This window comes from Pavona decussata, unplaced genomic scaffold, assembly GCF_977016875.1.
Source record: "Pavona decussata unplaced genomic scaffold, jaPavDecu1.1 SCAFFOLD_154, whole genome shotgun sequence".
In the NCBI taxonomy this organism is placed as follows: Eukaryota; Metazoa; Cnidaria; class Anthozoa; order Scleractinia; family Agariciidae; genus Pavona; species Pavona decussata.
In genome coordinates this window covers 309,416-335,000 of record NW_028145566.1, presented here as the reverse complement: position 1 = coordinate 335,000, position 25,585 = coordinate 309,416, and the positions used below count along the sequence as shown (strand labels likewise).

General features: G+C 38.0%; 2 protein-coding genes, 1 long non-coding RNA gene and 1 pseudogene across 8 annotated transcripts in view; 1 reads left to right on the top strand and 3 right to left on the bottom strand.

Annotated features, from left to right (window-relative positions):
• Positions 1–25,585, top strand: part of LOC146466016 (melanocortin receptor 5-like) — a 159,616-nt gene that overhangs the window by 62,804 nt on the left and 71,227 nt on the right. The gene's annotated exons all lie outside the window — the stretch shown is intronic.
• Positions 4,159–8,162, bottom strand: LOC146466026 (uncharacterized). Of its 6 annotated transcripts, none has more exons than XM_085127782.1 (4): positions 8,050–8,162; positions 6,931–7,038; positions 6,076–6,408; positions 4,159–4,796 (listed from the first exon to the last, which is right to left on the bottom strand). In XM_085127782.1, the coding sequence occupies exons 2-4, from the start codon at positions 6,980–6,982 to the stop codon at positions 4,222–4,224; spliced, it is 960 nt and encodes a 319-aa protein (XP_084983908.1). In that variant the 5' UTR covers positions 6,983–7,038; positions 8,050–8,162; the 3' UTR covers positions 4,159–4,221. The 6 variants fall into 6 exon arrangements, with proteins under 6 accessions (XP_084983908.1, XP_084983907.1, XP_084983906.1 ...); XM_085127781.1 differs by having other exon boundaries at positions 6,931–7,022; positions 8,042–8,155; XM_085127780.1 differs by having other exon boundaries at positions 8,042–8,153.
• Positions 9,261–10,195, bottom strand: LOC146466025 (uncharacterized; annotated as a pseudogene).
• On the bottom strand, positions 20,289–23,202 carry LOC146466024 (uncharacterized). The gene is made up of 3 exons (XR_014868135.1): positions 22,936–23,202; positions 21,881–21,954; positions 20,289–20,954 (listed from the first exon to the last, which is right to left on the bottom strand). It is a non-coding gene; the product is annotated as an uncharacterized LOC146466024 (long non-coding RNA).

Below are 25,585 nucleotides of genomic sequence, written 5' to 3'. Positions count from 1 at the left end.
ACATGAAAATTAAGATTTAAGGCATACCTGGTATTGTGTGAGTTTATCTGGCTTCATTTTGTGAGATTTTGTGGGCTAGCACGAGAGGAAAGAAATCAATTCAATTCTTAAAAGGAACAACTCGTGATCTGTTCTAGTGCGTTTTGGAAACAAAAATCGGCGAGAACTTGAAAAGCATAAGCCTAACATTTTTCAAGTTTCAATCCATACCGACCTACTCTGTCCCCAGTGGTGGTTCGACACGGTCCGAAAAGTATCATGGTAGCAGTAATTGGCCAATCACATCACCGTATTCCTTCATCAGCGTTTTTAGGAAGGATCTTCATGCTAAAAATTCCTTCGTCTTATTTACTGTTTTATTCACCGTAAAGACGGCTTTCCTTCCAAATGAAAGGATTCAACAAGTGGCGAGGTATGAAGGTGACCAGTGATTCTTTTTTCCCTCATAATTTCCTTGGTTATTGTCGTCAATATTCGACTTCCTCGCAAGCTTGTCCAATATGGCGGCTTTTCTCCACGTCCAATGATCAATGAACGCGTTTGCTTTTTTGACGCTATATCGTCAGGGTTCCAAGAAAAACAATTACACCATTTGTTTTATGGAGAGTTACTCTTGGATTTTAAGGCATCGCACCCCATCGCACCTCTCACCGTTTTTCTGCTATGTGCGTTTAAAGTTTGGCAATTGCGAGGAGCAAACAATGAGCGAGTCACGATGTAACATAAAGATTTATTGTGACGTTTTCCCTTTTTGCTTGTTTTGGCTCTAGGTTAACAACTAAAGCTAAAAGTGAAAGCTATAGCCAGCTGTTCTAAATGACTTGCTATTTCACCTCGGGACAAAAATGTTGAGGCTTCAAGGCTATGGACTGTTGGTAGACTGTCACCTAAAATATCAGAAATATTATTATCACAAGCACAGATCCACAGTAAAAAATAACTAAAAAGGGGAAACACTTGCGACTTAGTTCCATAAAGAATCAGTTGTGCAGAAATTACATTCTTCTTATACTTTTTAAGTATATCTTGTATACTTGTACAACAATTTGCATGCTTGAGCTGTATACACTATGCATTAACTGACTGTATATATTTCCATATATTCCCATACATTCAGGTATGTATTTTACATCAAAAGTCAAGCATATATGAAATCTCTATCAATGATTTGCCTTATTACCTCTGTGCTTATTGTATAAATATATATTGTGTAAAATTGTATATAATTTGTGTTGTTAATAAAAGGGTTGACAGCTGATTTGCAAGATGACCTTCAAGGTAGATGTATGTTAATTTGATCTCAATTGCACTTGACTTTTGTCAGTGGCTGAAATATCTGGTATGCTCTGCAAACTATGTTGAGTCATCCACCTTCACATTGGTGTACAAGATACACTTCGACGTAAACAGGCCCTTAGTTTATAAGTGGGAGGCATGCCTTGTGAACAGAGTTCCCCTCAATTTGTATTTCAATATTTCTCCAATCCAATTACATAATTATTGGATATGTTGTAGATTTAGAGTGACAAGTACATGTAATGGAGAAGGGGACATCTGGTGTGACTATAATACTGTCCCCCTTTGCCAAGTTTGATCTCAGTTGTAATTGACTGTTGTCAGTGCAAACTATGTCGAGTCATTCACCTTCACATTGGTGTACAAGATACACTTCGACGTAAACAGGCCCTTAGATTATGAGTGGGGGGCATGCCTTGTGAGCAGAGTTCCCCTCAACTTGTATTTCAATATTTCTCCAATCCAATTACATAATTATTTGATCATATGTTGTAGCTTTAAAGTGACAAGTACATGTAAAGGAAAGGAGGACGTGTAAGTGTACTTGAAATGCGTCACGAAATTTAAGGTGATTATATTGAATAACTTTCCACATCCTTTGCTGTGAGTAATTTCTTGCGTGGAACATGGAGATCCCGTCATTTATATTTCATTTATTTCAAGAAAACACGAATCTCCTTGATCAGGAAAAACCGTTCAAATAGCACATCAGACATAGACTGCAAGCATTAGAGATTTATATTACTAGAGTCAGCGCTGAGCACGAAATAGAAACGCTCGACCTCCACTTCGACTGACATTTGCACTCACCGATCTTTCTTCGCTTTCACAAAAGCCTTGAAGAATGATTTCTTCGCCAAATTTTAGTCTTCTTGGTCCAGTTAGTATTACGGGTTGTGGTTGTTGTTTTGTTGTTTTCTTGTTTGTTTGTTTGTTTGTTTGTTTGTTTGTTATTTTGCATTTCCACCCCATAGATCATGGATCTCGCGTGAAATCAATGGCACCATTTTAGGAACGAAGTGGGATCTTTTGCACCAGTGACCAAAACCTTTAAGAATTGGTTCATGCTTAGCGTGCGTATATAGAGTGATGGATGCACGCGGGAAGTTTGGAGAGCACGAGAGAAGCGTAAGAGTTGCTCGAGGCGTAGCCGAGAACAACTCTAGCTTCTTGATTGCTCTCCAAACTTCCCAAGTGCATCCATAACTCGATATGCGCACAGCTAAAAGCATGAACCAATTCTTTTATAACATAGTGAAAATAAAGTAAATGATTCCTGGAATACAGGTCTTGTTCCAGATTAATTACAAAATTCTCTGTACAAAAAAAGAGGCGAAAATGGTTTCTCATATCGGCTTAATCTTAACGTTTCATTAAGCTTCAAGCTCTTATAAATATACATTTTTATTTATGGTGTTGTCTCGCTGTAAAAATTTTATAATAACACAGCGCGCGCATGCTTCCCCCATCTGACTTGCACACGTCATCGGATGGACGCACGGCCGTGCGTATGTTCAGAAATGTCAGTACCATGATGACGCCAATAGGAATTAGATTAGGATGCACGCCCGTTATGTTATAATACTCTCTAGTCTCCCCTCAAAACCTGCCAGTGGCAGGTTGTGAGGGGAATATATGCGCCATACCTGGATTCTGATTGGATCATGTTTACCGAAAACAATTGCAACAATAGGGAACTTCTGCTGAGGGGCAAGGCGGAAAACAGCGCATATTGCGAGTGACAATAATGTTGCTTTCTGGTACCCCGTAAAACTTGCCACAAAACATGCACTGTAGCTGGATTTTGAATGGATTATATTTCTTGAGGGCGATTATAACACTAGGAGGCTTTCCACCGGATTAAAGGAAGAAAGAAGCTCTTTTGCCAACAAAAAATTCTTCACTAAGAATGCCGAACGATCGATGCTGGAATGCACCAATTGGCACCATTATCCTCGTGTTCCGTGACACAAGGTAAAATCGGTTGTTAGTAAAACGAGTAACGGGGATTTTTCACCTTTTTTTTTTTTTTTTTTTTTTGACAATCACCCGTGAGACTTTTTCCAGCCGTATAGCCGCGGTATCAAACTTTTTTCTTTATTTTGTTATTTCTTTCTTTTTAATTCAAGTGTCTTCAGACATAACACTCTACAAATCTTTTTTGATCCGAAAATTTATCGTCAAATTTTTAAAAAGGAGAAACGCACCCCTTGTTGTTGTTGGTAATTGTCAATCGCATTGAGCAAGCTGTTATAAAGTTTGCTCAGTCTCGTTACTTTCTTAATCCATTCAAGAAGTACTTTAATACGAATTACTATTGTGATAAACAAATGAAATCTGCAAAGTGAGTAAATACAAATACTTAGAGTTTCCTCCTCATGAAAAGTCCTTTAACAGCAAATCACCAGTTAGCTATCCTGTAGTCTTGCTTTCATTTCATTATCGAAAGCGAAAAATGAAAAGAGGAAATCAAGAGAAGGAAGGATGAGCAAGCAAAAAAAAAAGCTGAAAATCTCCTTTACAGTTACGCGTTTTACTTACAACCGGAAAAAATCGGTTAATTTTGTAGCCATCTGTAGCTAGGTAACAACTGTTCCAATCCTAGCAGTATGCAGGATGTTTGTCCCATGAACCTACTTTAATGGCCTAAGCTCCCACGAGTCTCCTGTAGCTCAGTGGTAGAGCATCCGAACTAGTAATCGGAAGTTCTAAGGTTCCACTCCAGATAGGAGCACTCGGATTTTTTTTCCGAGTGTGCCTGTGCCATTTAATGATTTTAATCATTAAAATACATCATTCTCGACTGTTTTTTAAACTGTTTCTGGTCGGTTCCATTCCCAAACTGAAGAATATTTACTCAAGTTTTCGTTTTGAATCTTTATTTTTCATTGGTACAGTCAGAAACCTTGACGAGTCCTGCTTTGTTTACAAGGTGATTTGTTTTGCTCTATCGTAGCAGTTGTGATTTCCAGGAAACAAGTCGATGGCTCCTAAACCAATTCCCTTTACTCCGACAGCAAGCAAGGCCTCAAGCTCTTTTACAACCATTTGAGACATCTGCACTCGACTTTTGTCCTTAAGGTTGTTCCCAATCCCAGCAAAGGCCCCAATGACCAGAGTATTTGTAGGATTCACGCAACATCCGGCTGTCCAGAAGGAGTTTGGAATTGTTATGCCCCGGAATGGTGTCATTCTCTCCAGTTTCGCCGTTATTTTTTTCGAAGTCGCGTCTACGTTGATTCGAACTTCCGAGATGCCGGTGATAAGGTACAAGTCGCCGCCATTTGTACTGCAATACTTGGCGTAATCCCTTATTTTTCCTTCATAATTGGACCATACACCACTGTTGAATCCCCTGACCTGTGGGGCAGCGTTGGTGTAAGTGAAAGTTGAATCCATGTGGGGTTTACTGATCGAGTATATCTCAGCGGGAAGCAAGTGTCCTTTAGCATAAGTTGTTTGCTTTAGATACTTATCCTCACTTCCTTGCGGACTGACACCTGCAGAAATCGACAAGCATAAAGAAAACTTGAAATTATTAAAGGGACTATGCCACCCCAGGCGCATGCGCGCGTTAACTGATGAGAAGCATTTTGAAATCGTTTGCACAACTTTTTCAAATACCGTCGTAGAGTTCAGAAAGCTGTTTTTATCTGTTTGAATCGCGTTGATCTTCGGTTCGGAGAGTAAGCTAAATTTACAAACGTTCTTTAATAATTACAGAAGCTGTTTTGTGTTGCGATATCTTTGCAAGCCTTTGCAACGGCGGAAAAGCAAAAAGCGACTAGTTGTATGCAAATTACTATCAACCAGACTCGCTTGCGTAAGTGCCCCAGCTGACAGTCCCTTTAAACACACTATTTTTACTAAATTTAAAATGCAAACATAACTTGACTGTCAGATGTACTTAACTTCTGAAGTGTTTCATCAGATATAATTTACTCACCACATCCAAAATGAAATTTTTTAACTAAATAAAAAAATTCCCTCCGTGCTGGTTGCCAAGACTTGACATATCTGACTTAGAAATTACACCACGTTTTTTTTTGCAAAGCTCCATCTACGCAGAATTGCATTAACCCTCCATGAGCAATGCATGGGAATACGCTTGTCCGGCAAAAGGGACTAAACGTTAACAACAAGATTCGCTTGTTCTAAAATATGGCAGCGTTCAGGTTTTAAAACTGACTAACAAATACAAATTTAATCACCTATATCCCTTCACAGCAGCTCTCGAATCGCTCTTCGTTGGCCAAGTCTGTCGTTAAAACCAAACATTCGTTTCCTCTTCCCACCCACCAGGACCACAATTTCTTTTGAAAATAACCCCCTTTTCCGATTGCTATAGATACTGTTAGATTCCTACATATTTACATTAAGATTCGTGACCTATGTACAGGCATACAGAATGGCTCTTTCATGCACTGTTTCTAGGTTGAATTAGAATTTGGGAATGTTGGTTTTTGTGGAAGGAGGAAAACCAGAGAATTGGGACAAATACCTCTCTGAGCAGGGACGAGAACCAACAACAAACTCAGTCGACTTATGACTCCGTGTCTGGGAATTGAACCCAGGCCACATTATTGGGAGGTGAGTGCTCTCACCACTGCGCCATTCCTGCTGAGAGGTGGGGGTTGGGGCCGAACAACCTACTTCAAAACAGGGAGGGGGGATGGGGCTTCTTTGGACAGAAGGCTAAATAGAGGATTTACGGTACTCTTCGCAATATTTATGAGCAGGTTTTTTACGAGTGTACCAAGCACGACCAAAATAGATTACCCGGTTCTTCCCGCCATTTATCAACACCCTTCCTCTCTGCAGTTCCAAATAAGTCCGGCTCTCCTTGTTTCAAAACGTAAGCTGAGTAGATTGGGAGTCCATACTTTTGATCAAACATAGTAGAGTAGAAGAAAGTGGGATTTCCAGGGTTCTGTTGGCAGATGTATCTGATATCCCAGGGTTTTCCACCCTTTCGGAAACCCGATGGGGCTATGCCGCCAACAACAAAGGGTTTGTAGCAAATCTCGACATCTTCAGATACAGCCGATCTACGAGGCCTGATCAGTTGGTTTTCGTCCTTGGTAACAGCACCCTTACTGGAAGCTGCATCTCCTATGTTATAAAGAAATATAAACATGAGTATTTAATTACACTGTAGCCTGTGAACAGGCTCTCATGTGGGGTATAGGGCGAAGACAAAATTCGAGCTCGGTCAGGAGCGAGAAAAAAAAGGGGAGGGAGCCTGTCGACATTCTTTTGATCCCGCCGTTCCGCCCTTTCTTCTTTTCTTACCCCCAGACCGTCCTCGGCTCGCTCCGCCTCGCTCTTCGCCATATGCCCCAGTTGCTTGCTCACAAGCTAATTACAATGTCAACTCATCAATAAATCATGTTTCATGAGTCATTAAATAAACTGCTCTGTCGGACAATCAATCTCGTACCAGGAGTCTTCAGGTTCTCGTGTCAGGAAAAAAGAGTCCGCTAGCCTGTCTGCAGGCGTTTAATATTTCCTTTGCTACCGCTCCAGTGCGTGTTATTGGAATATAGCAAGAGAGGATGAAGGTATAGTGAATCCGGTATCTAGACCCTCTGAGAATAGAGTCGGCTTAGTAAAATTAAAATCGAAGTCACATACCTGTGTTTAAGGCCAGAAGCAGCAATACGGCAAGAAAACTCTTTCGAGCCATGATGACGATACCTGCCGCGGTTGAGTAAAATTACCAGCCACTAGAAAAGTAGAAAACTATGAAAACAATAGACAGCACTTTTACAGGTAAGCCTTATTCAGGGTAAGAAGCGATTCAGTTATATCTCAACAGAACCTCGGCAACGAAGCATTTTTATTAATGGAAACTAAGCCTCCCTTTTGATAGGTCAAAAAGAGTAAAGTTTTGGAGAAGCATTTTAGAATAAAAACTAGCTTGGGAAATAAGTAAGAAACAACGTTTCGCCGTCCTCATTGAAATTGACAATAGGAGACTTAAGCAACTGACAACAGCGGGGACAACGAGAACGCCACAAGACAATAGGTTTAATGAGCAAAAACAATGAACGCCGTTCCTATCAATTAAATTCGCGGATACTTCGCCCACATTCTACAAGTTGAAGGGATTGGTATAATCGCGAGGTAACACGTGTAACACGCAATCTTATATTTTCAAGTGACGACAGTTTTCAATGGCGTTGCCGCCGTCGTTGCTGAAGTTCTCTTATGTCTTATGTCATGAGGACGGCAAAAAATTGTAAAATTGTAAATTAAGAGTAAAGCCAGATTAATGTTGAACAGTAAAGCTAGCCAATAGTTTTTGTTTTGTTCAACTCAGTGAATTTCAGTGGAATCCCTGTTTTCTTTATTAAAATCTCACGTCAAACTTTCGTAACGCTGAAAAATTACCAACTTTTGTCTCCGGAAAGGCGAATATCCTTTATATACAATGCAAAATATCAGGCTAGCTGTTGCTTAAATACCGTCCATGTTGGGTTCCCCTTCCGATTCAAGTTGAATTCACGTACAATAGTATGAAGCTAATGAATAACGTTTGCCAAAAAAATTTCTAACCACTAAAAGATCAAAGCTGCTACAAACTTTTAACACTGTCAAAGACCAAATTGCAGATCCCTCTTGATATTTTAATCCTTTCACTGAAAAGCTAGCTCCCCGGAAGTTAATCGGTAAGCCACTGCGGTGAAGAAACCGTTGCCATTAATCCAGAAAACGCCTTGGTTAATAGAACAAAATTACTTACAATACTACCTGTGTCCTTTCACAAGAAAGATCCAGGGATATCCGTTTGATGTCGATTAAAGTTCGTTGCGAAAAGATTGATGAACGACCGGTCACACCTTCAATTATTTGACACATTCGGGTTAGACGCATGACTTCATATTGTAGTACCATGACTGATCTAACTACCAGACACATGAAGTCATAATTTTAGCACCATGGTTTAACTATCTCTTTTAAAACAGGTGCCATAATGACTAACACACATTTGACAGATTTAATGGTTTAATTTCCCTAAAATAAGGTTAAATTACTCACGAACAAGTGGTTCTTTGTTCTTCCTGGTTGTTTCTGCCCATTTATTTTGTGGACAAAGCTTGAAAGACACTTCTTTTGATTCGTCTTTCCCGAATTCAAGGCATGGGCGTTACCCCTCCAAAGCACAAAACAGTTAACTGGTGAAATGTCAGAATCAAATGGAGCGTTTTTCAAGCTTTGTCCACAAAATCTATGGGAAGAAATGAACACAAAATACAAAGGACCGCTTGAGCGTGAGTTATTCTACCTTAATTCCAACAAATTAAACTTTGTTTAGAACAAACACAATTTCCTCATGGCCTATGGTAGTAATTCCATTAGGGTTTCGAACTGATCTAGAATGGAAATTCGAGACTGGAATAGATTACAAAAAATCTCACCTTGCGTTGATGATTTATTCCCAGGATATAATATACCTCCTTAGAACACACCACAATTTATAATTCAGCAACCGAAATGGGATAAACTAAGTTTATAAATATAGTTAGAACAAGAACAAATAAACTTGAAGTTTAGGACGTTCATATTATCTCATTAAAAATGGAAGAGCAACAACCCTTGAACAAGACATTTAGCCAGTTTTGCTTGTGGGTCCTTTCAGTTGTGTCTAAAACCTATTTGCTAATTGAATCTAAAAGCTTCGCTGCAATCAATGAAAAAAAGTTTGAAGTTAAAATTTGGAGGGAAGGGTCATTAGTAACATTCTTACAGATTGGGGAAAGCCAAACCTATTTTGTTCGCAGCCGGGGATGGGTCACACTTTTTTCGGCAAGGAAACTATTACTCCATGTCGCTACTATTAAAGTCGACTCTTCTAATTGTTAACAAACATGCAAAGTCTTTGGAAAACTAAAACTTGTATGTACAAGCAAAGCTACCAGCCAAGATCAATCCAAATTCTTAACAGGTGTCAAAAAATTACATTAAAAAACTATCTTCTCCCAACTAACATAATCGTCTCTCTCAACCCGTGCCCGCCTTCGTCCATATTTTGACGGCGGTAATGTTTCCGCACAGGGTTCTGGTATAAGGTCAGTCTCCGGTGATGATTCGACACTTAATCTACTCGAGCTTGAACTGACAACTCGATCTACCACATCACTTTGCCGGAGTCACTTTCGACCTCGGAAAGTTATCAGGTCACTTGTTGTTGCATATTTCGTTACGAGGGCTGCCGAGGTTGTTGACGCTCCATAGAATTGTATAGCAAGCTGTCAATGTGCGCTTTGATCATTGCGACCTCTTCAGCTTTCTTTTCTTTGAAGGTGATCTTGTGATGGGAAAAGTACAATTATAGCTTGTTTACCCTCAAGGACGGCAGCTTGTCGGAGTTGTACAGTCCAACCCAGTCAATGTAATTGTACTCCCAGTTCAGCCGTTCCATTCCTTTCAGTCTCCTCTTTCTTCTTCTCTTTGCTCATTTTTATCTGGGCCCGGTACTCAACGTACTCTCCCACAAGCTTTTCGGGGACAATATAATAAACTATTTCTATTTTTACTACTATTATTAGCCTTGCTTGCCATCTAAACTAGATAGTTACGTTTATGGCAGTCGATAGGAACAGGCAAATTGTCATTTCTTGTGCTAATTATTGTTAGTTAATCTGTAGTCTTAATTTTTATGATTTGTAATCATCACACGGCATGTCTAAAAGCCAGCTTGCTCAGCCATTTACCGTGCTTAAATAAAGTTGATTGATTGATTGATTGATTGATTGATTGATTGATTGATTGATTTGATTTGATGTACATATCCGAAAACTCTCTAATGGCCTCACAACAGAGTCAAAGGAGTAGTGGGCATCCTTTTTAGAATGGCGAGTCAGCAAACAGCCACAATAACCACAAGTTGCTCCATCTGACCTCATGAAATCATCGCATTCACCACAAGCACATTACCCTCTTTCTACTCCTCGCATATCCTTGCCCATCTTCAAGTTTTCGCCTTGCAATCACATGCCACGCGATTTATAGCTGCTTTGTGCGCAGATGGAGCGACCAGAACGCGGTTGTATGAGTAACACTTCCGGTTAGTTTTGTCTTGAAGTAACTGTTATTAGGTGGGGGTGGGGGAGGGGGGGGGGGGCAAATGTTTTTGTGTGGGTGTTTGTGAAGGGTCGTGCATTTATCCATTCCAGGAAGTGGGAGGGCCAGAACTTTTTTTGCCAAAAATTTCTAAGCTACCCCGTCCTTCCCCCCCCCCCCCCCCCCCCTCCAATAAAAAACGTACCTTCCCTAAGTGTCCTATTTTCAGTTCACATAATTATTGTTATCAGAAAGACCACAATTCAGCGGGTAATTTCTATTTGTATTCAGGAAAACTAGTTTCAAATAATCTCATTTAAAGTGGACGACTTAACGAATAACAAATAGTTTTAAAATTTGTTTGCGGACCAGTCAAACTTAAAACAATTGAACTAACTCTTGAATGCCCCTACTGGGTCCCTTCTGAGACTCTCGAGGAGAAAAATTTGCGTTTTTCTGCCGTCTACACTCGACGCATTTTCAGAAATCTTCGTTTTCAAACGCTTGCGTTTTTGCACGTAATACTTTCCACTCCGGAGGCTGTTTTCAAAAGTTTGCGCTTGCGATGTCTATTTAAAATGATGGAACATGAAACCGCAAACTTAAAGAAACGCATCTTATAGAACGTGACCCAAGTGAGCCTCTACTCCAAGACAGTCCATGGATAAATAGACAATGATATTCAAAACAATGTTTTCCGAAACACAAATCAGTGACACTCTGAGTGAAAAAGTGTGCAAACGCAACTCGTGCCAAAGTCATTGTGTCGCTTTGGTCAGCTATTGGCTGCAATTTGTAATCCATATTCATGACAAATTCTAGCATTTGTTTCAAACCACGCATTTTGTTGAGTTTGTTGGTGTGTGAGGGTCGAAGATTAGCAACCGAGAAGGGATTTGGCCGTTCTGTTTGTTTGAAGAAGAAAGGATCTACAGGAGAATTCACCATAATCCCACTGATTGAATACGAAGGTAAGTTGTAGTTTTTTGCGCCGAATTATGTTGTAACCGTAAAGGAGAAAGGATTTTATATCGATGGTGGCGTTAACGCAAATTCACATGGTCGCTTTTGTAACCGTCTCGGTGTACAACGACATGAGAAATTTGTTTGAGAGGGACAAGAGAATTACAAAATATTTTACAAACTTTAAGGGCAAGTATTCCGAGTTTTATTGAACTCTTCTGGCGACTGAGCGAAGACACTTTTTTGATCTTCTCAGCACCTGTATTTGGTCAAAGAATAATTTCAACTGTCCTCACCATGATGTTTCGACGTGAACAAACTGGACTTCAATCACAATAAAATTTAAAAATGTTAGAAAAACATAAAAGAAATACAAGGAAACCAGAGAGGAACGCAGATGGTTGAAACTGGACAGGATAAAAATGGATTGTAAACTGAGTCCTAAAACCATGAATGCAAATGTATCGTTGTACCAGCCGAGACGAACACTTGACCGTTTATAGCGCTTCGAGATCATATTTTCGTGAAAGAAGCAACATTCACCCCAAATATCATTTGCAAGTCAACTCTTGAATAGTTGATAAAAATTTTGGCAAACAGGTGTTCTTACACTTCTCAAGATTGTCTCGACAACGACTTTCTCTATTTCTGGTTGGGATGGATGCTGGTCAATTCGCCCTCAAATCCACTCACACTTTAAAGATCGTATGTGTAGGGAAACGGTACAAATACTTTCTCAATCAAGAATTTAACGCGATAAATAAACGCCACAGAATGTGTTCCCTTGATCATGTGGCTTACTATTAGACTTAACCGTGGTTGATTGTGATTGTTGCTGTGGTGAGTTTTGTAATAGGGGCGATTTGACCCATTATCGTTGGGATTACCAGCATAACCCCATTAACATTTTTTTTTTTAGCGTTTCTAGTTACCTCTTGGTTTCATGAAATCGCTCCTTGAGTTAATTTGAAATCTTTGTTCATTAAAATATAGCTAAATTTCACCCCTTCTTTGTTTTACAGACTTGCCATGAGGCCACTCCGAGAGCTCAAGAGTTGACACAGGAATGCGCATCAATATCAATGGATTAATCAGCAATGGAGAAAACGCCATAAAGATAAGAATTTTTATTCAGTTAATACAGCTGGTATTCCGACCAAAAATGGTAGCTGATATTAAAATTTCGCGCGCGCTTCTCACAAAAGTTCAGGATTTGTCGCGATATCGCGGGGTCAAAATGCCCGTTAAAGAAAGTTGTCAACTAGAAATAAGCAGCTAACATGACAAAGCATCTTTGTGGCATTCTGTTTTTGGATAATTGGACAAATGTGTTTCCGTTTCTCTAAAAATTGGACTGAAAACTTGCATTTAACGTATTGGCTACCATTTTTTTCTCGGACAAGGAACTTGCAGCAAAGTATTTCAACTTTGAGTCATCTGATCACTTCACTTTCAGTTTCGTTTATAACCAAACCTTATTAACTTGCATTAAACAGTTTGGATCTTTTAAATAAAAGCATACGAAAAGTGTGTTGAATACATAGTTTGGACCAATGGAACTTGTGTTTTGAAAACTCAAACGCGTCAATTTTTTCAGTCTTAAGGAGTGTTGGTGTTTTTTGCCCGAAGTTGAATTTTCTTTTGCTGCAAAAGTTTGTGGTTCGGAAACGTCAATGTAGCACTGTGATTGGTTGAGTAAAATAAACCATATTACTAAAAGCAAACCAAAAGCATAGCTCTTTTCATTATACTTGAACATCGAATTAGTCACGATCGATTGCCAATCGGGCCGCCATTTGGCTGACTCGATTATTTCATGTTTTGTGCAGTGGATTTCTCAAATGTTAATTCGGTTTTTCTAAATTTTTTCAACTTCGGATGTCAATGCAACATTGCTACATTAACGTTTAGCTGTTTAGTGTATTATTGGGAACAGAATGCAGATGTGTTTGAAAAGAAATTGGATTGGTGAGGAAAACGTGAAATAGACACAGTGTAACTTTGGTATACCGAATATAAAAGTCACCAAAATAATACTTATCTTTATCATCATTCTTCATCAATACAAAAAAGGGCTGATTTAAACGGTTTTTTACTAAAAAGTAAACTGCAACATGGCCAATATGTTTTTTCAAAGAAAACACACCGTCACTAAATCACAACATGATTGTCTGTGCATGGATTTCAAATTTTGTTTCATAAAGACTTGATGGCTTTTTCCACTTGCTTTCCTGTGAAAGATCTGCTTGTTTCACTGAAATAGCTTTTTGGATAATTTGTTTGGTAAGCTGATTGGATAAAGACGAGCCAGTTGTAGAATGTGCTGGCGACCAATTTTGATAATTCTGATTTTATGTCTGAGGACAGAGAATTTGTTGAGTTACAGTTAAAGGGCTGACTGGAGTCACTAGCTTTTGGAATTTACACTTGCTAGAAAAAATGGGAAAATGTTTAAGCTAGAGAGGAAAAACAAGACAACGATTTTATGTTGAGCAATACTTATTTGTTATACTAGGGTTACACTGTGCGTTTTCTCAAAGTTATCGACTAGCTTGTTAATGATTTACGTTCTCAAATACTTTGTTTTGCCACATTCTTCTAAATGTGGTTTAGTTATATTCATGAAAATCCTCCAGACAGTTTGTATTCTGTTCCCAGCCTTGATATTTTAAGCGCAGTTATCAAAAGCAGTGTCTGGTTCAATAGATTTCGGTGGGGCTTTGCGAGGTATATATGGGACCAGAAATAAATGGGCTAAGATCAGGGATCCCACGATAGAGGATCACTTCAGGCCCTTTTGATCGGGGTCAGCGACGATTAGGATTTTTAGCAAATATGCCTGGTATAGGCCATCGGTACACGTTCATGGTTATGGAACTAAACAGATGGATAACCTCGAGAGACCACAACAAAAGTCGCTTCCATCCGTTCAAATTCATTACTTTGTTTACTATGTTTTTCAAAGTTTTGACTTCATGAAAAGTTTTGAAGAATGACGTTTATATTTCCATGCCAAGCAAAAAAAAAATAAGTTTTTTCTTAGCCAAATATTGAAGCCAATTTGGTATTTTGCTATTTTAATTTCCACGAATTTTTTATGCTTATAGCTCCAAAACAATTTCACAAGCTGGGGTATTTTAATGCAAATGTGTGAAGCTCGTTTACTCAGGAAATGTTTTGATTTGAACTTTTCCGTTTAAAAAGTTATAAAAATCCTGCATTTTGTCTTCACGGCAGACGGTTTCGACATGTGCTGCTTCGCAAAATTAAACGATGAAACTCCGAAAACCGTGTAAAAAAGTATTTGTTGTCGTTAATTATTCGCTGATAATCAAAAGTCATTATTATTCTAATCAGATGTCTTGTCATTGTTTGTTATCGAGGAATACACGCAAGTTGAATGACAAAGTATAATAGCTACAATTCTTCTTGAAAACAACAATAAAATTAAACACTTATTTGAAATAGTGCAGCTGAGTCTTTTCAATTTGCGAGCAAAATTTCACCAAAGTTTTAAACTTGATTGTATTTTAAAAGCACGCTAACTGCATTCATATTTTTGTCACACCTTGGTGTGCTTTTGTCGATCCATAATAACAAGCTAGTTCCTTCGAATTTCTTTGTTGCGGTATTTTGGATCTTTTTGCGAAACTACCGTATATTTCGCCTGAATACCACGAAATCTTGAATTTTTAAAACTGTTTATGCTTCGTAACCCTTGCTAAACCAGCTATTCGTTGGAAATGCGTTGGAAATACAATGTTCTTTCGAGCTTCAAAAACATAAGTTTATTTCGCGTTCATTTCTTTCCCTTTCGGTCTAGAAAAAGAACAAACTAGAGTACAGACAAAATTAATTGCCAAGTTCTTTTGTTGTGGTCTCCGTTGCCATCTCGGTTGCAAAAAAAGCTAAAAAAGTTACAAACGAGTTTACATTTAATAGGTGGGTCGTTTGATCGGTGGATGGGACTTACTATTGAACCAGACATTGTATTTTGATAACTGTAAAATGTATTTTATCAGATATTGATTGCTACACTGTGCAGGGAAAAGGAGCGAAACATTTCTTCAAAAAACAAAACAGCAAGTTATTCATTATTTTTTTGTCAATTTTCTTTTAAATTGCCTGACAATTCATCGGTTGTATTTTTTCTTGCCAAAAGTGATAATTTTCACCATGTTATCAAAACAAAATGTCTTTGTGACTATTTTTTCTCAAGATAGGAATGTTTATTTCGTAGTCAAAAGGAAAGTAAACACACAAAAATATGGGATCGTAGAACTAGCCTTTTTTGAAAATTTTAGCCACAAAGGTTTTGCTTCTTTTTACTTTGCATTGTGTAGCAATTTTGCAAGGCAATGTGACAAGCTCAACTCCGAAGACAAATAAATTATTTAAGCCGGCAGTCTAGTTTTATAACAACCAAATTGTTTATTCAACGAACATTTTCTTTAATTTGATGATTGGAAATTGAGGTACAAGCATAAAACCTTTCGACATCTTTCGAAATAGCCTGTTCCAGGCTCCTAGAGAGAGGCGCGAAGGAGAGTGCGGGGGGGACGAAAACGAGGGGGGAATGGGGGAGAGAAAAAGAGGGAAAGAAGAGCCCCCCTCGTTTTCGTCCCCTCGCCCTTCTCCTAGAGACACGCACGGCGCGTGTCTCTAGGAGCCTGGAACAGGCTACTTTCGAAAATTTTGTTGTAGTTTAGCTTGTCACATTTGCTGATGTTGAAAAAATACATCACCTCGTACACAACCAGAAAACATTTATGAACATCGTATCGCAAAATTTTAGGCCGGCAAAACAAAACTTTTAGCTGGCACTTAGTTTTTTTCCGCACCAAAAATGTGTACGAGGTGGTGTATTTTGTGTCATTTGGCGGGCTTTTGCTGGGGTATCCTTCGAATAATTTTTTTGGGACAAAAAATTGTTCGCGGGATACCCCATTAATTTGATGCTCAAAATTGTTGCCAGGGGAAACGCTGTGCAAATTTCTCCAAATTTTCCCGCCAAAAGACTTAGTATATATAGAAGGCATTTTTTCTAGATTCCTTTAAATGATTTAATCGAAATTCAATTAACTAATTAACTAGATATTTAAAATAAATGAAACACTTTGTAAGACAAATTGCTTAAACTTTTTATTTATTTTGAACATTCAATAAAAATAAAGATTGCTAAAAAGAGTTAATGTTGTTGTATTTTTTTAAGTTTACATTTTTAACTACAAAATAAAAGTAGGGAAAAAATAATAGTCAGAAACGCGCCTGGAAAATACAATAGGTATTTAGCAACTACAAAATGAAAATAAATTTTAGAATTTTTTTTTAAAAAATTGGCGCATGCGTATTTTGGGCGCCGTATTTTTTCTAAGTCTTTTGGCGGGAAAATTGAACCGCTTTCAACAAATGTTAACTAAGGCAACAAAAGGAACATACAAGCAATACGAGGATGTTGATTATTTATTCCTACATGTATTTTTTTTAAAGTCTTTTGGCGGGAAAATTGCACAATTTTAAAAAGCGATTACAAACACGAATTTAGTTGGCAAAAAACTAGCCTTACTTGAAAGAAAATAAAATCAAACTGACAGCTGGACTGATGATATTATTCGCAGAAATAAATTGAACAAAAGTTGGAATTTTAGAAAATCTTCTAGGTTTTGACCGACTCCTCAAGAATTTAATCGATCAAAGGCTGTGTCACGGCAGATTTAAACATCATTGGAAGTTTTTTGATAAACAAGATATTTGAAACCCTGAATAAAGCGAAATATAGTTTTAGAAGTAAAAGAAACGAAGAATTGTTTTTTTGTTCCGTTTGAGTAAATCGTAACGTATTTGCTGCCAATGAACTTATTATTTGTTAAAATTTTTCTTCCATCTGAAATTGTTTTTAAATGTCACAGATGTTTAAATTCCGTGATACAGGCCTTTGATCTTCCTTAAAGGGAAACCTCATTTCTAAGCTTAAAGGGGAAGTATCATGGGGTTTTTGATATCTTTTGATAAAAATGATGAAATAAGACCTTCAATCACCTGCCAAATAATTCTAGAATGACAAGAGTAACGAAATCAACTCAATTCTTGAAAGAAACAACTTGTGATCCTTTCTGGCGCATTTTGGAAACAAAAATGCGAGAACTTGAAAAACATTAGCCTAATATTTTTCAAGTTTCAATCGAAACCGGCCTACCCTGTCTCTGGCACTAATCGACAGTTTTATAGTACTGTGGTAATAATTTTTAACAAACTTGACAATTATTTTGTTGTTTCTGCTAACAGTCAAACATTTTTGGGTTTTGAAATGACAGCAATTTTTCGTGATACTTCCCCTTTAAGTTCTTGATGTTGAAGGATCAGCGACATGGATATTGAGACATTTGTTTTATATGCAAATCACAGACGACAACTGAACAACAACGTCGCCACATCGCATATTTTAAAACTGCGAGAAAAATGTCAGGGAAATTTGTTGTTGAAACACTATGAAAACTGCTAAATGTCAAGCTAGAAAATAGCCCCCATAAATCTCGTTGGATCAAACGCTTTCAAGACAATGTCTCAACATCCCGTTGCAGATAATTTAAGGTGCACAACAAAAACAATGTGGCTCCTGTTTAATTTCGTAATAAATTAGTTTAGAACTTTCCAATATTTGTGTTTGTCTGCAAATAAACAAATAAATCGGTAGAAAAGTAAGAGAGGGAAAACACTTAAGAAAAAAAAGAACTTTCAAGAGCAAAGAACCGAAATTTGTCAACTGTGGCCAACTAATAAGACGGTGGATTATTGAGACGTTTTCCCCCGAGGTGCCATTTATTATGCTGTACAAAGTGGTTTTAACTTTTGAGTGCATGGATTAAATCATTGCGTGTGACCATTCAAACAAAAGCTAAAACGCATTAATTTCCTGTGGTGCTGTTCATCAATGCCGTACAAGGTGGTTTTAACTTTTGGGTCTGTGGATGAAATCCTAAAGTGTGACCATTCAAATGAAAGCTACTGAGCAGTACTTTCCTGTGGTGCTGTTTATTGTGCTGTTTATTATGCTGCACAAGGTAGTTCTAGCTTTTGAGTCTGTGGATGGAATCCTAAAGTACGACCATTCAAATGAAAGCTACTGAGCAGTACTTTCCTGTGGGGCTGTTTAATATGCTGTACAAAGTGGTTCTAACTTTTGAGTTTGTGGATGAAGTCCTAAAGTGTGACCATTTAAATGAAAGCTACTTGCTGTACACGGTCTGTGGATAAGATCCAAACTAGTGACCATTCTTCCCATACATTCCTGTAATATTGTTTATCATGCTGTAGAAGAAGTTTCTAACTTTTGAGTAAGGTTGTCACGAACGTGATCTTTGTGATTTCTAAGTAGTTTTCGTACGAAATTAAAAGGCCTGTAATGACGTCATGTCATTTTTAGATTTCGATAAAAGATAGGTTTTCCATAGCTTTTGGTCCCCTTTTGTTGTTGTCGAGTTATTGAAAGTCGAGAGTTGAGATATACACACAAGAAACGAACGAGGACGTCACAAAAAATTTACAGTTTGCAACGACTCCAGATTTACTTGCATTTCGTCTGATTCGATCGACTCGCTACATCATCATTTGTTCGAACCGAGTATTGTAAGCAATCACCGTTATGAATGTGCATGACGTAGGCAGCTCTCTGTAACACTATAGAGTCTTCCCGATCAGTACAATGGATGACGTCATATTCTTTCGCGCGCCAAAGATAACTGCGAACGAGGCTGTGGAAATTAGTATAGTTAAACTGATATTTAACGATTGAAGAACGCGGAGCGGTTTTTAATTGAGGGTTGAAAGTAATTAGCGTTTGCTAAGGTTTTCTTTACTTCGCGCGCGCTCTGTGATTGGCTAGCATAAATCGCACCACTTTTTCAACCAACGTGACTTGCTTGTGCGCTTTTTCCCGCGCTTGACGTCGGTTACATGTATTTGTATTGAGTTCTGATTGGTTCATTGCACTGTTTTAAGTCGGCTGCTATTGGCTAGAGTAGTTGCCTTAATTTTGGTTTATTGAAATGCACTCAGTTGAAGACCGCTCTAATATCGATACGGAGATTTAATCCTGGTTCAATCATATTACGCGGGTGTCAAAATGATGCAACAAAAAATTGAATTAAAAATTGTAAAATATGTTCAAATGTCAATTGTTTTAAATGCAAATTATGAAACGAACAGCACCAACAGAGAGTTCTCAACAGACGATCATTGAAAGGTCACACTTCTGGATTCCATCCACAGGCTCAAAAGTTAGAATCATCTTGTACAGCATAATAAGCAGCACCACAGGAAAGAACTGCTCAGTAGCTTTCATTTAAATTGTCTTTCCTTAGTATTTGATCCACAAACTCAAATGTAGAACCACCTTGTACAGCGGAATAAACAACATCACAGGAAAGTACTTCTCAGGAGTTTTCATTTGAAAACTCCTCTGACATAAATTTCGGTTCACTCGATAAGTCTGGGAAAAAGGCTGAATTAAGGCTTAATTAAATATCTTCGTTCAAAAGCCTTTGTGATAATTTGGTCATAAGTCAAGAGAAGGTCTCTTAGCTTGCGATTTCTGCTTTCTCTTCAGCTGTCCGCTTGTTTGTTTTCATACAGGGAGAAATTAGTGGCGGATCGAATATCTATCTTTTTTAAAATACCACTGATTTACAGTTTGAAGTTCTCCGACATTCATTTTTCCCTTGATAAATCCTGTAAACTGTCTTAAATTGCAAAAGTCCATCTATAAGCTTTGTTAGTTCAAATTTCTGGAAATTCTCTTTAAAAGAGCACAAGCCAAAACTTAACTCAACATTGTTTTCTTTTTTCTGAAATTTCAGATCGAGCAAAATGCTTTTAAGAAATAGTTTAGAACCGTTACCGACTCGACTCGTTTTTGTTTTGTATACGGTATTTCACGAGATATTTCCTTGCTCAATGGTGTTTGGATACTGTCAACTCATGTTAGTTAAAAATATCATTTTGATCTTGTACGTAAGCTCTACAATTAAACCAAACAACCCATCGACTCTATTGAGATCAGGTCATGTACGTTTGAAAGAACATGTGCGGCTGAAAGAAAGTGCGCATGTGCAGCTGGAGATGAGAACGAATTAGGATGCATCATGGGAAGAGAAGGACGTCGAACTAATTTAACGCCGTTTCACCACAGCAACATGCATTTCACTATCAGCACGATTACCGTGAATTTAATGGAATTTTGAATTCTGTACTGTGGTTATCCCTCGGCCAACATGACGTCAAAAGTCGTGAAAAGATCTAAATGGCTGGCTTGTCACATTTTTGCTGAGCTTATTCATTAATTTGAATTGATCTTACTTTAGTCTATTTGATTGAATCTGCTTTCGAAAAAAATAGCCTCGAACACATAAGCTGCCGGTTGGAAGGAAACCACAAAGAAACCAGTAAGATTGTTTCAGGAGCGAAATTATTTTTGTAGTGCACCCTCTTATAATTAGCAATTAATCATCTGACACCTGACTATTCTACCTTAAAATGAGTAGGATGTGTTCCAGCTCTTTCTTTTTGCTTTGTGCTTGCTTGTCCTCTTGTCAAATCTATTGACGATGGCAGAAACGTCTTCACAAGGTGTCCTGTATTGAAACGAACGAACTTTGAGTTAGACTAAATACACTCCGGATTAAAAACGAAATTCTTACAAAAACATACGTACTATTTTAGCAATTTCTTACCAAGCTTTCGTTATTAAAACATACTAAGAATAAGTAATGGTATTCGGGACGACATGGCAAACGATTGTAAAAAAATCTGCCATTTTTGAAGACGTCACAGGTCTGTTGACAATTTAAGCCCCCAAACCAGTGTTGTCTTGCAGAAAGCAAACAGGCTTAATCCTCTCCAAAAGTTCCGAGATTTGAAGTTTAACTGACGAAAGTTTAAGGCAGAAAGAAAGGGCTACAACCTCCCCCTCCCACCTCTCCCTTATTTGTGCTACGGTATACAAGACCCTGATTCGCTCCTAACAAGCCGGGTGACCGAATGTTTGAAGATTGTCCTTCCAAAGCCATCGGCCCTTTTGCTCCTATCACGGGTGTGCTCTATTGCCATACTAACGCTGTATCTATCAGTTGTATCCATGTAAAGTATACCTTTTGAAACGTTTTGACGGAAGGGAGTGGAAAAGTGGGGTGGGAAAAAAGAAAGGGAAAAGGAAATATTGGATCTGGTAAAAGTTTGTTTCAAATAGGTGTTAAAAGAAAAGAGGGCAAGATTTCTGCACAGTCCCATACATTAATTATGTACACATTTGGCGACTCAAACGCTATCCATGTTCGCCATTTTTGGAATAGGGTTCGTATACGACAGGGTGCATGTATAATTAGTGTATGGGGCTGTGCAGAAATCTTTCTCAAAACAGTTCAAAAAGTGTTTTTGCCCTCTTATATGGCTCTCATTTTTCTAAAGGATTGGGTACAGGATGGGGTTAAAACAAATTATATTGACCAAGTTATGATGTTATGTGCTATGGTATATGACACTGTGCTACTTTTTCACTCACCGATCAGTGAAGCATCTTTTCTAGATTCTTGCCAAAGCGTCGACATTCTTTTGTGATTGTCTGTCAGTACTTGACTCCTGAAGAAGAGAATAAACAAAACTCGTTATAAACTTAATATGAAATTAGTAATACTGATATAATAAGGACAGTATGAATGATGACTCGTGAATACCAGATTAGTAAAAAACAAACAAACAACGGACTAAAATGTAATCAACAACAACAACAACAAACGTTATTACCCCCATAGTTCACAAAAAACATTTATAAAGTAAAACAGAAATAACAGGGGTACTGGCTACCTAAAATAACTTTAAATGAGTTAAAAATGCGAGGCAGCCAGTTAACAGAAAGGATATTGTAATACTAGCAAATACATCTTCCATAAGTGGACACAACTAGTGTCTACAAGCTCAAAATATACTTTAAAAAAAGCTGGCCAGAAACTCGTCTTTGTTTACTCTGCTAGTCCCCTAATCACGACGTTCGTACAAAGCGAAAACGTGTGGATATATCGACCCCAGGGGAAGGTACTCTCCTATATAACCTATACAGGTATGTGTGGCGCCGCCAAAGGGTATGGTTTTTGAGTCGTTTTGGGCTGCAATAGGGTAAACCTTTTTAGTTTGAAAAAACTTAAAAGGTTAGAACCTTTGGTTAAAAACCTGTACTAGGTTTGGTTTGGTTAAAACCTTTTTAGCTTGAAAGTCTAAAAATGGGTATGGATTGTACAGAAACGGGTATGGACTCTAGGCAGGTATAAAAATAGGTATGAATTTTAGAAGCCTGGTCTGAAAAGGGTACCGGAAAATTAGATATTTTGGTCTGAAATAGTGTCAGGGTTTTGTGAATCGAGCCACACACCCCCACCAAAAATTAATATTTATGGCCGTAAGTGTGAGATATAAATTTAAAACAAATCAATATTTGAATAAAAACGTTTTAGTTATTGGAATACCTTTATTACTATTACATTTAGATTGTACTGGAAAACCAACTGCAAACTCATCAATATTTTCGTCAAGAATCCCGAAGATAAATTCTTACATAATAACAAGTTAGTTACCTTGTGGGGAAGAAATGAAAGTATGAATCCGTCGCCCTGATTTCTGCCGTATCAACACGTGTTAGCAATGTTCGCCGTTGAAGCAAATATCTTTCGTTATCCACCAGTGAAAAGTTCCCAGCTGTCAGTGATCTCTTGAACATCACAGTACACACAAAAAACTTGTCTCCTCAGCCAGTGGTGCACAATATTAACAGCACAAATTAAACATTTGCCGGAAGCCATCTTGATTGTCTTTGCTCATCCTTGTAGCGTGGTGTAGGTGACGGTAAAACGTGAATAATTAGGTGACAAATTTGCCTTTCAAATTAGAAAAAAAAGGTCAGATTCCGAGCGCCTCGACTTGGGTGGCTGAAATACTGGAAAACGCCATTGTAGACAAAATGGAGTATATATATATATGAAGAGACTCGAACGACAGAAACAAAAACGGAGAAATTCAATGCCCTTTAGGCACTCTTTGTGTAACACACTTCTTTATTGTCCGATCTCGGATCTTTGTTTCCCCTACCTCCCCTCCCTCTCCCCGGAACAAAATGTTTGTTCATGAGCATTTTGAGGCCGACCGAAGATTCAGGAAGGAGAAAGGGTGAGAGAAATACCAATTCAAAAATCTCAGAAATAGGAAAGACCATTGAATGAAGTCTGTCATGCGCGCTTAGCTGTCAAAGTTGTTAGTGGAGTGGAAGAGCGGGGGAACATATTAATACTTGTTCCTCGTCTGTTGTAATTAACTCTAGTATAATATACTTCAAAATGAGTAATTTAGCACGGAGATTATTCCCTTGTCCTGTTTTTGATGAGCACCCTCTTGGTGTAGACAAGAAAAACCGGGTGTATTCTTATGTTTTTCAGGTTTACTCTGCTCACCTAACAAGGTTAATGTAAATCAAGTAACAACTTAATTTAGACTACTTTAAACTTAATTTAGCTTTACAACATTCGACGTCTGAAAGCAAGTCGCGCTACAATCCAGGCACGATTAGCACGACGTTTGAAACGGGTCTAATAGACGCGTTTTATGTTGAGGTTCAATTGAGCGGGAGGTTGGGCTTTGTTGGTAAAGAAAGCGATTTTGAACTGTCAGTTAACTAGATAGCGTTTAGACATGTTTTAGACTCGTTGTAAATGCCTTGCCCGTCTAATGCCACGTTGACACCAAAGCTAAATCATCATGGAAGTTTGAACCCCCCCAAGGGGGGACTATAAAACTGACGGGGATGATCGCCGGAAATTTTGAAATTTTTTGCAACTTTCAATGTTTCTAATTTTAGTTTAAAAAAGTCTCTATATTTTCATCTTGGGGTGTTTTATTTGTACGTCGTCAAAATTCTTAATGCTTTATTCACCGCAAGTTCGAACGCGACAAACATCGCCTGTGTAAACGGTCCTTCAAGGTGGGGGTAAACGTGAATTTGAATGGAATTTTAAGAGCTAGGTTTAAAGAGGGATAAAAGAAAGAAAATGATTTTTGGAACACCAACAGACAGTTGATACCCACGAAAGAGCACCCCAGGTTGCTAGTGGACTAACTTGGTTTCCGTCTATTAAATATTAACTACAAATTCTAATTTTAAAACTTCACTAAATCTTCAATATTTATTTCTCTTAATTTTACCAATCCTTCTAGAAAAACTATCTCCTCCCAAATATACCCAAAATTCACCCAAAAATTCACAAAACACCCCACAACACAGATTCACGGGATGAGCAAAGAGTTTTTGGATTGTTTGAAACGTGAACGAGATATTTCCTTTAAACCGTTTTTAAGCGGCGTGAAAACGGCTTTCAGGTGTACCCCCGCCTTAAACCACTACACGACGACGAACAATCCCCTCATTCTCAATATGTCAAAAATATCAAAAATAAATAAAAAGATTCCAAATGAGACAAAGGCATGCAAGAAAATCTTGCTTATCCAACCGAGGGTCTTCTCATTGCTAGAAAATTCCTTTTGGGACAACCAAGCATGTGCTATGGAGGACTATATTGAAGCCACCATCATGCTTCAGTATCACCAAAGATGATCACATAAAGGGAATACTTGTCTATATAATCCTCCATATAAGCATATCAAGCGATCGTATTTTATTTTAGGTAAAAAAAATGAGTGATCCGGGGAAAAAATTCTGAGCATAATAGTGGAACTTTTTGAGCATAAAAGTAAGAGTTTTTGAGCATAAAGAATTGGCATAATAGTGAAGATTGTGAGCATAATGTGGACAACCCCAGTTACGGGACATCGATCGAAACAAGATCTAAAGTTGATAAATCTTTTATTTTGCACAAGAGTAAAACTAACTGTTGTTGAAAAAAGAGTAAAACTATTGTAATGTTGCTATTCTTAGTATTTATTATATATTCGGCCAAGGCACTTCAACTGAGACCACAAGAGTGCTTCCGTGCAAATATTGTACATATTTTGCATAACCAGGTTGTTTTGAAAATGAAGGTTCACCTTGTAACATTGTAAATAGAAATATTCCTTTAAAAATATAATACATTAGTATTTACAAAATAATTTTCTTAATTTCTCACGTAAAAGTTTTGTTAAAGTGGGAAGCGGGGGCGGGGAGGAGGGGGGGGGGATCATCTTGTGCCACAAGGTGATAGGATAGGATAGAAACTTTATTTATACA

Coding starts and splice junctions, on each gene's coding strand:
- LOC146466026 (XM_085127782.1), bottom strand. CDS start 6,982: ATGGCTCGAAAGAGTTTTCTTGCCGTATTGCTGCTTCTGGCCTTAAAC. Junction 6,409..6,930: donor GCTTCTGGCCTTAAACACAG/GTATGTGACTTC, acceptor TTTATAACATAG/GAGATGCAGCTTCCAGTAAG. Junction 4,797..6,075: donor TAAATGGCGGGAAGAACCGG/GTAATCTATTTT, acceptor CGATTTCTGCAG/GTGTCAGTCCGCAAGGAAGT.